Source organism: Alexandromys fortis, unplaced genomic scaffold (genome assembly GCF_014885135.2).
Source record: "Alexandromys fortis isolate MF-2015 unplaced genomic scaffold, M_Fortis_MF-2015_v1.1 scaffold_41, whole genome shotgun sequence".
In the NCBI taxonomy this organism is placed as follows: Eukaryota; Metazoa; Chordata; class Mammalia; order Rodentia; family Cricetidae; genus Alexandromys; species Alexandromys fortis.
In genome coordinates this window covers 1,451,398-1,461,713 of record NW_026067923.1, presented here as the reverse complement: position 1 = coordinate 1,461,713, position 10,316 = coordinate 1,451,398, and the positions used below count along the sequence as shown (strand labels likewise).

At 46.4% G+C, this 10,316-nt stretch overlaps 1 protein-coding gene across 1 annotated transcript; it reads left to right on the top strand.

The window, feature by feature from the left end:
- The first annotated feature begins 2,563 nt into the window (after window positions 1-2,563).
- On the top strand, window positions 2,564-6,359 carry Ghsr (growth hormone secretagogue receptor). Its single transcript, XM_050142017.1, has 2 exons — window positions 2,564-3,353; window positions 6,055-6,359. The coding sequence occupies exons 1-2, from the start codon at window positions 2,564-2,566 to the stop codon at window positions 6,357-6,359; spliced, it is 1,095 nt and encodes a 364-aa protein (XP_049997974.1).
- The last annotated feature ends 3,957 nt before the right edge of the window (window positions 6,360-10,316 follow it).

Genomic DNA, 10,316 nt, shown 5'->3' with positions numbered 1-10,316 from the left:
TGCCCTTTTCCTGAACAGTTGAGCAAGGTTTGCTTTACCAGAAGAACTCAGCCTCTTCAAGATTCTGTTCAGATGCCTAAAAGTCTGAGGAGGCAGACACATTGCCAACCGATTCTCTTATTGTAGACTCCTTTAGATGCCTTTTAGATACACCTGTTGTTGCTGTGCTTGGATGCCTTGCCTAACTGTTTTCATCTCTAGATTAGAGATTTATACATGCAGAAACTGTCTGGGTTGTATCTGTGTTGTTACTAGCAATGTTTGATAAGTATCTAAAAAAAAGTGTTATGTAGGTTATCATTGTGAAAAATGGATCAGTTTCAATAAAACCCTGTGCTTCTTCTTGATAACACAATCCAGATTTATCTTTTACTTGTGTTTATTTCTTTATTTTTATTGTGTGTCCTGTGGAGTTACTCACATGTGCATGTGGAAGTCAGAGGACACCTCACCATGGTCTGTTCTCTCACCATCATGTGGGTTCTGAGGCTGGAACTCTGGTCTTCAGCTTTGGAGGCAAACTCTTTTACTCACTAAGCTATCTTGTTGGCTCTGGATTTGTCAATATTGTAGATAAAATCTAAGACTGTAAGGCACCACAGTACACTTAAGCCATAATTAGTGCCCTCACAAGTAAACTGTGAGTCAATCTTCCCCCACACAGCCTCCCTTTTATTCTGAGCCTGTTATGAACATGTGTACACACCCAGTTTCTTGTCTTCTAAGCTTGTGTTCTAACAATTTAGGTAATAAGAGAAGGTGGTAAACCATCTAGCAAAGACATGCAGTATCACACTCTGATATGCAAAAATACTCTCAATGGTAGTTAATGGATCCTTTTATGTAGGAGTAGAGGAATGCGGTTAGGTAGGAGCTTAATGGTTGATCTCTATTTTGGTGGATGGTCTCTCTCCCTCCTCACCCAGGTTGTAGGACTGAGCTGTTTGGAAAAGGCTTCAGGCTTGAAGGTACAGACAGGAGGGACCGGGCGCTGGCCGAGGTGCTGAAAAGGCTCCCGTAAGCGCGTGGAAAGCAGCCAGAGGGGTTTCTAGGCTCTCAAAATGTCTTCTCAGTTTTGTTGTTGTTGTTGGTGGTGGTGGTGGTGAGTTGTGTGTGTGTGTGTGTGTGTGTGTGTGTGTGTGTGTGTGTGTTTCGAGACCTGAACAGCAGATGCATGGGGCTGTTCTCAGAGACCCTTGATACTATAGTGATTCCTTGAAATTCATTTCCACTGAATGAGATTTCCCCCACCCCTTACCAACAACCGTGAAGCAACGCAGCCTTTATTAACTTATTGAATGGTTCATGTATCTCTAAAGTTTGGCTTCTGCCCACAATGATCCTCAAGGTGTCTGTAATTTTACAAAAACAAACAAACAAAAACTAAAGTTCAAAAGGTTGGAGATCTTGCCAGAAAAAAAAAATCACAGATTCTAAACAGCTGATCTCTCCAAGTCCTGCTTTAAAAACATCACGTAAGTTTACTGCGCATCCTCGACGTGTGCCAGCCTTGCGGCACTGGCTGCTTCCGCTCCTGCACTTGCCACCTGCTTTCCTCTGTGCTCTGCTCGGTGGCACTCCCATCCCGCCTGTAGTTTACAGCTGGCTCATCCAGCACACCCCTTACCCACACCCACTCACAGGGCTAGGATTTAGAACCGCGACTTTTGCACACTGTGGAGTGAACCAGCTCCAGTCTTGTTCTGTTACCTCAGACTAGGAAACATGCTTCTGGTTATAAATTCCGGGCGAACACAAAGATGTATTCTAAGATTGCCCGAGAGGTTCTTCCCAGGTGTGCACTGCCTCTTCTGATTTGAATACAAATAGCTCCCGTTTTCTCCTCTGCCCTTCTTCCCCACCGACAGGCACGCTCCCCTTTTCATCCTGCCAGGAGCGGAACTTGTTCGACCCCTGCGGAGAAAGGGCTTGATCCCCATCCCGCTGCTCAAGGCGGCGTCTTCTACGCCACTACGCCACTAACGCCACTACCGTCTCCTCCACCCTTCCCTACTCTACCCGAATGACCTGTCCTTCCCGGCCACCCTAGCGCCCAAGACTAGGGAGAGGAGTCCTCACACCCTCACTTTGCAGCGCCTGCCTTCTGTAAAGCCCACGCACTCGGACGCAGTGGGGGAGTACGACATGCGACTGGGGCGAGATCTCGAGTGCCAGGCAGAGCTGCTGGCTCTGCTCGGGTGACAAGGTGAGGGGTAAGTGTGTGAGTGGTCTCAGATTGGGTTGGGAGACAAGGACTATGGGGAAGAGTGGGAAGGGGGAGGAAAGAGAGGTGGGGACGGAGTGAAGGGAAGGAGAAAGGGAGAGAGCCAGGAAGGGAGGGAACGTGGGAGAGGCGCTCAATGGGTCACTCTCTTCCTTTCACCTCTAATCCCTTCACCTTCACCTCATCCCACCTTCTCCCTAGGCTTTTCATTCTCTCTTTCCTCTCCAAACATCCTTCCTGCCACCGGAGCCTATTTCTCCCTCGCACTCTCCTGCGCGTTAAGGGGACCTTCTCAGGGGTACCAGATCTCCGCGCGGTTGCGACCCCAAGCCTAGCAACATGTGGAACGCGACGCCCAGCGAGGAGCCAGAGCCTAATGTCACTCTGGACCTGGACTGGGACGCTTCCCCAGGCAACGACTCGCTGACGGACGAGCTACTGCCGCTGTTCCCCGCGCCGCTGCTGGCGGGCATCACCGCCACCTGCGTGGCGCTCTTTGTGGTGGGCATCTCGGGCAACCTGCTCACCATGCTGGTGGTGTCCCGCTTCCGCGAGCTGCGCACCACCACCAATCTCTACCTGTCCAGCATGGCCTTCTCGGACCTGCTGATTTTCCTGTGCATGCCGCTGGACCTCTTTCGCCTCTGGCAGTACCGGCCTTGGAACTTTGGCGACCTGCTCTGCAAACTCTTCCAGTTCGTCAGCGAGAGCTGCACCTATGCCACGGTCCTCACCATCACCGCGCTGAGCGTCGAGCGCTACTTCGCCATCTGCTTCCCGCTGCGGGCCAAGGTGGTGGTCACCAAGGGCCGCGTGAAGTTGGTCATCCTTGTTATCTGGGCCGTGGCCTTCTGCAGCGCGGGGCCCATCTTCGTGCTGGTGGGCGTGGAGCACGAGAACGGGACCGATCCTCGGGACACCAACGAGTGCCGCGCCACCGAGTTCGCAGTGCGCTCTGGGCTGCTCACGGTCATGGTGTGGGTATCCAGTGTCTTCTTCTTCCTCCCGGTCTTCTGCCTCACCGTGCTCTACAGTCTCATTGGGAGGAAGCTGTGGCGGAGGCGCGGAGACGCGGCGGTGGGCGCCTCGCTCAGGGACCAGAACCACAAGCAGACAGTGAAGATGCTTGGTGAGTCTTGCGCCAGGCAGCTTTTCTTCCTCCACTGCTTGTCTTTCTCAAGGGCCCTCATTTTTTTGTTTCTAGACGTCTTTGTGTCCCCATGCCTCCGGAGTCTCTCTTTCTGCACACACACCCCAGTTCTTGTTTTCCGTTACTGCTTTTTCCTTTCTTTCTCTGTCCCTTTCTGTATCTTTTCTTCTCCACGACAAAGCTTTTCATATTGGCAATTCCATAAAATGAATATCTCTAGGGAAACTTGCTTTAAGATGGAGATACCTCATCATGTTTTTTTTTTTTTTTTTGAGGTCCTTGAAGGAGAGGTTCAGCTTCCTGACTCCTATAGAATTTGTGGCCATCAAAGTAACATTACAAACAGAAAGGCATATGATTGAGAAATTACTCCGTGGTAAATTTAACCAAAAAGTTGGATCACTCTGTTGAAGACTGTTTATGAATGTATTTGGTTTGCTTTCAATATTGTTTTTTTCAGCCCTGTGTATCTTTTGCAGGTAATCACAGCTACACTATTTATTCAGCCCATATAAGGCTTTGTCAGGTGGAATGTGGGAATCTCTTGTAGCTATTTTCCTGATTATCTGTCTCCCCACTAGCATATGCCATGGAAGGGTAGAGAAGCTATCTTACCTGTGCTCAGGAACCTCTGGGGACAGGGTCACAGCTGGGTGCACTGACGGTTACTGCACAGAGTCCTCCTCCTTAGAGGCATGTGAAGTGCATGCACAGTGAAGCCATGAAGACCATGCTCATATCCAAGAGGAACAGCTGAGCTCCCTTTCTCAAGACATTCCATGCCTACTGGCATTTTCTTAGCTTTTGCAGGATGGTTTCCTATTCACAACTTTATTACACTCAAATCCTGCATATCGAAATGTTAGAGAGTTCCTCGGGGATGTCCAAAGTTGTTTCCCAGACAAGGATGGCCCTGATAGGAGGGAGAGATTGTCAGTAAGCTCCCCCTCCCCGTGTCTTCCATGGGGCTGTCTCCCGTGTCTTCCATGGGGCTGTCTCCGTGTCTCCAGTTCTCTCACTGGAGAGAGGGACACAGAGCTGCTGTGACATGCCAACTCTTCTTACATGACTTAGTCCGAAGGAGGAATTGCTAATCCCCTCCAGTTTTGTAAGCTACAAATGCCTATGTTTCCCCATTGGCATCTCAATGCCCATGTCCATTGTCTTCTTCCCGTACCATCTGAAGAGATTGTTAAAGCAGGATTGGAACCAGCACATTGCTTTTCTCTCATTTATGAATTTTAAAAACTCAATCTAAAAATTTAGAATTCTTTAAGAATCTTTCGTATGTGCAATATGAAGCCTTGAATAGGTGGTAATTAATGTTCGCTGGTTTAACAACTTTTTATACTTTATTTATATCTATTGTAGATGACATAGAATAGTCTTTTCAGTTGTTATGAATCTCTATTGCATATCCAGTCCCCTGTAAAACTTACTTGAAAAATCTGGGTACACTAGTCCACAAAACCTAACAAAACCCTGTCCTAAAATCAGAGAAAAGAAAGGGGAAGAGAGGAAAAGAAAAAGAAGGTGTTTCCCCTTTCCCTTCCTTAGATAACTTAAGTTAATGAATCTATTTTATAGTCAAGGAACCTGCATGTGCCCAAGAGGGTGCTGGGGCTATTGCTTAGTGGGAGAGTGCTTCATGGGCATGCTTAGCCCCAGCATGGAGCGGGAGGAGTGCCCTGGGAATTCTGACCCACTGCTGTGGTGGAGTACAAACACCTTGCCTCATTTGTGTTCACGTTCTGTGTGACGCATATAAATGGAGGATGATCACTAAGCAGTTGTTTAGTTGAGTCCTTATGGCAAGTCAACCACAAAGTCGAGCAGTTACCAAGTAGGAAGACTGGGAAGATGGGGGCAGATTATTCAGCTGTTTGTCAGTGGGCCTGTCACTCGTGGAATAAACAAAGCCAAGACTTAAAACGTACAGTGGTTTGTGACATGCCCCACACTGATACAGTGGTTTGTGACATGCCCCACACTGATACAGTGGTTTGTGACATGCCCCGCACTGATACAGTGGTTTGTGACATGCCTCGAGCTGATACAGTGGTTTGTGACATGCCCCGCACTGATACAGTGGTTTGTGACATGCCCCGCACTGATACAGTGGTTTGTGACATGCCCCGCGCTGATACAGTGGTTTGTGACATGCCCCGCGCTGATACAGTGGTTTGTGACATGCCCCGCGCTGATACAGTGGTTTGTGACATGCCCCGCGCTGATACAGTGGTTTGTGACATGCCCCGCGCTGATACAGTGGTTTGTGACATGCCCCGCGCTGATACAGTGGTTTGTGACGTGCCCCGCGCTGATACAGTGGTTTGTGACATGCCCCGCGCTGATACAGTGGTTTGTGACATGCCCCGCGCTGATACAGTGGTTTGTGACGTGCCCCGCGCTGATACAGTGGTTTGTGACGTGCCCCGCGCTGATACAGTGGTTTGTGACATGCCCCGCGCTGATACAGTGGTTTGTGACGTGCCCCGCGCTGATACAGTGGTTTGTGACATGCCCCGCACTGATACAGTGGTTTGTGACGTGCCCCGCACTGATACAGTGGTTTGTGACATGCCTCGAGCTGATACAGTGGTTTGTGACATGCCTCGCCCTGATACAGTGGTTTGTGACATGCCTCGCCCTGACTGTCTCTCTTGCTCTTTTCCTCCAGCTGCAGTGGTGTTCGCTTTCATCCTCTGCTGGCTGCCCTTCCATGTGGGAAGATACCTGTTTTCCAAGTCCTTCGAGCCCGGCTCCCTGGAGATTGCACAGATCAGCCAGTACTGCAACCTCGTGTCTTTCGTTCTCTTCTACCTCAGTGCTGCCATCAACCCCATTCTGTACAACATCATGTCCAAGAAGTACCGGGTGGCAGTGTTCAAACTTCTGGGGTTTGAATCCTTCTCCCAGAGAAAGCTCTCCACTCTGAAGGATGAAAGCTCTCGGGCCTGGACCAAGTCGAGCATCAACACATGACAGCACATGGCAGCGCCCAGTCATCTCTCACTGCTCCACACCAGAAGCCATAGCCAAGCAGAACGTGGGAGGAAGCAGAAAGGCAGGTTAGGATTAGAGACAATAGGATCTGGAGACAACTGGGGGCGGGGAGGGGAGTACAGCCGGATTGGGGTGGGGGAGTCTGTGCAGTTTGATGGGACTGTGCACACATCAGAGTGCTCTTGCGCCATCCCTGCATGTCCCCTAGTTTTGCATTCGGAGCTACTGACAGCTTTGCCACTCAGAGGAAGGAGGAGACAGAGGCTGAGCAATGGCTTTCCTTCTTGATGGGCAAACACTAAACCCCATTTGCTTTTCTCATCATAACAAAAATGAAATAGCAGCACGAATAACTTAAGATATGACTTCTCAAAGCTAGCAATCTCCACAAAGCTCCATAACATTCACGCAAATGCACCATAATGTATGCCACATGTGTAATCAATATGAAATGACTGGGAAGTCCCCATTCCTCCCCCCACAGTAATTCTGAGACTTAGTATGTTCCTTACACAGGCAGTAATATTAGTTTCATTAGTAATATTTGACACATTTAACTTGATCATGGAAAAATAGATTCAACAGCTTAAATTTCATGAGTACACAAAAACCTAAGTAACATAGTTTATCATTTTTTAAAATTCAAAGTTACCTAAAATAAGCGATTCAGTTCTTCTAAGTGGTAGCAGGTACATTTCAAGTGTTCAACAGACAAATGCGATTGGTGGTTATCATTGCAAGCAGACACTCCAGAGTGCATGAGAAATAATTATTAATCTCACATAAAATGTTTAAAAATGAGCACCTGTTCCTTCCAAATGATCTTTAGTAGTATAATAGTATTGCAGGGTTTTAGAGCAACAGACGCCAAGGTTACACCTAATGCTCCGTCTTTGTGGTGGAAGAGAGCAAACTGCGTCTGAAAAGAACCCAGTTTAGTTGCATGCACCAATGCAGGCAGTGAAACATTGCAAGAGACACAGACTGCCTTCATTGACTTAACGTATGAGCTAATCACGAGCCTTTCATTCGTGGATAGGTAGTTATTATTTATTCTGACCAGCCTATAGCAACCTAAAGACTATCAGAAAGTTACAAATGGTGAAGTCAGACTCATGCTTTCCCCAACATTTATGCCTTATGTTATCCAAAACTTTAAAAGTTTTAATAATTTATCTCTACTTGTCCCTGTCATGTGACTAGCAAGGTAGTCTTGCTGTTCACACCTCATTGCTGAGTGATAGGCACAGCCAATGGGTTTCTGCTCTCATAGTCTCTTAGTCATAATTATGAAAGAGTGCACCTTTCAATAAATATCCTGCATTTGAGCGATGAAGACCAATTTTCATTTGTAAAGGCACTACTTTCTATATGTTCAACTACATGATCAATTCTATCTTTCCAAAATGATTGTTTCCGTTCTTCTGTGTACTGCTGTCAAGTAAGCAGCTCCTGCAGAAGGGACTGCTTAAACTGTGTAAGGGAAGATTATGCTGAAGTAGCGGATTGCCTACTTGCTTTGAAACATCAAAAACAAGCAGAATGAGAATTACCTTTAAAGAAATATTTCTGGAACCCATGTGGACATGAACTCACTCTAACCACCCAATGTTTGGTTAATTCGTGGAGTGTATCAGCAAAGTACGCTGATGTGTTCAGTCCCAAGAGGTGTCAGTAGCGCGTTCAGCATGTCCATCTCCTTAAGAGCGCTCAGAAATTAAAAACAGGAAGTGCAGCTTCCTGATAAGTTTTGTCTGTAAATACACCACATTTGAGAGGAAACAAGTTTTCAAAAGATAATGTGTATCACTGTTTTAGAGAGAAACAAGCCTAACTTCTGACTGGTTGCTTAATTTCTGCAGTGGTCCCATCTCTGTGGTCCATGCCACCAGTCCTGAACTCGCATCTGGAGAATGGACTGCAGAGTAAGGGCCGCTGAGTTTCCCAGTGGCTGACCTGGGAAGTGAAAGGGTGTGTTTAGAGAAAGGACTCTTTAATTTGTCCTCTCCAACCGTTCCCCCTTTATTACTTGCAAGTTCTTTATGTTATTGCATTCTGTGTATCGTTTAGGGCTAAAGAAAATTACCCTGAAGGAAACTGTGTGGGAAAGCCTACCATTCCTCAGTATTTGGTATGTGCCTGCTCTGTTCTGAGCGATGAGAGATTGATTAACAAGCCAAAGATTTTTTCTTCGTAGTGATCTCACAGTCATCTGCATGTTGTGTTGCTGTGGGTAGTGGGTAAAAATATTTGAATTATGAAGCAGATCTCTCTAGTAGGCCAATATCAAGTGTCCCCACCACAGGACTGCAATGGGCCATTCATCCCACTTGGGAGTTGTATTCTTGATTCCAAATATGAATGGGCTGCCACTACAATATTTGTAGACAGAGCTAACATGTTTGTTAGTGGGAATCACATTGAGGGCATTCAAAAAGAGAAGAAGCCAATTTCTCCCTATGGTCCCTGTTTCCGTTGCCTCGATTGTTGTTAGCAGTCAGGGTCCATCAAAGCTTATGCACTGACAAAGTCAAGGTCATCATCTTCCCTAGAGGAAGACACTGTTATATGAAGAGGAGCTTTTTAAATAACCATTTATGCCTTTTAATTATTTTAAATGGGAAAATCTAGCTGGGTGTGATGATGCATACTTGTTGAAAGTTGAGGCAGGAGGATTACCATTACCAAGGACTGCCTGAGTTGTCTAGTGAATTCCATCCCAGCCTGGGATGCAGAGTGAAACTCCATTTCAACAAACAAATAAACGTGTTAAAATTTGTGACGAGGAAATTTAGAAACACCCTAGCACCCCTCTACCTAGGACAACCACTTGCAGTGACCTGGCTACAGAGAAGGCTGAGGTGAGATCAGACTCAAGTCTAGTTTTGTTTTTCATGCAAATACTTTCTTTTAAGTACCCAAGATAGTTATAATTTTGGGTTCAGTATGAACAGTTTAGCTCATTTTTTGTCTTTTTCATTTATCCTTATACTTGAATTTAATATTTTTTTTAAAAAACTGAGATTTTGTGCAAGACTGGTGCCTACACTCTTCTGTCTTTTAAAGAACAGTGTGTACCTCTTTAAAATATTGCATAATATTTACATATACAAAGTGTTCTTGATGTGTAAGCTCATAGAGTCATTCTGTTTTCAGAAACAGTGTATCTAGTGTAAATAGCAGTGTTTGGAGAAAGAGGTGATGTCCTTGAAGACACTGTGCTAGCTGTGGGTGGCCTGTGACTTCTCGGGGACATCAACTGTAACAGTAGCCAGATAGTACAGCAGCGAGCTGCACAGAGGACCCGTGACAAACAGAGCTCAGAGAATGGGATCTCATTCTTATTTATTGGTCCATTTTTAGCAGAAAACAAATTACTATTCAAAATCAACAGAGACCTACATAGTCTGGTGGTGGACACAGACTCCCAACATGAAGCTCAGCCACTGAACAATTCGGGTTCCTCAGATCTGGTCAGCCAGCTCTTTGCAATAATACAAAGGTGGAGTCGTTGAGGAGGAAGGTTCTGGTGGGGCTCATCTTTGTGGTTTTCTTTCTGAACGCCAACCTCTTTGGGATGCTGTAGGCAGGTGATTAGGCCAACAACATCGCTGTCTTGTTTTTTAAATGCTGCGTGTTGATGTCCCTACAGTTGCTAGCCTGGCATTGCCATGACTACTTCTTGCCTTTACTGTACAGACCTTTTCTCAAAGGACTGCCGGCTACTCTCAAAACTGGCAAAAAAAGAAAAGACAAACCCTCTACTTTCAGAAAACATTCCTCATGAAGATGGCCAGAAAGTTCTGTCAAAATATTCACAGATATCCTCTTTAGGCCCCCCATCTCCCCCAGAACAGAGAGCCCAGGGGGAAACAGCTTGAAAATTTGTCCATGGTCTTAACAATTCAAACCCAAATCACATATGCAGCTCAAATC

Coding starts and splice junctions, on each gene's coding strand:
- Ghsr (XM_050142017.1), top strand. CDS start 2,564: ATGTGGAACGCGACGCCCAGCGAGGAGCCAGAGCCTAATGTCACTCTG. Junction 3,354..6,054: donor GCAGACAGTGAAGATGCTTG/GTGAGTCTTGCG, acceptor CTTTTCCTCCAG/CTGCAGTGGTGTTCGCTTTC.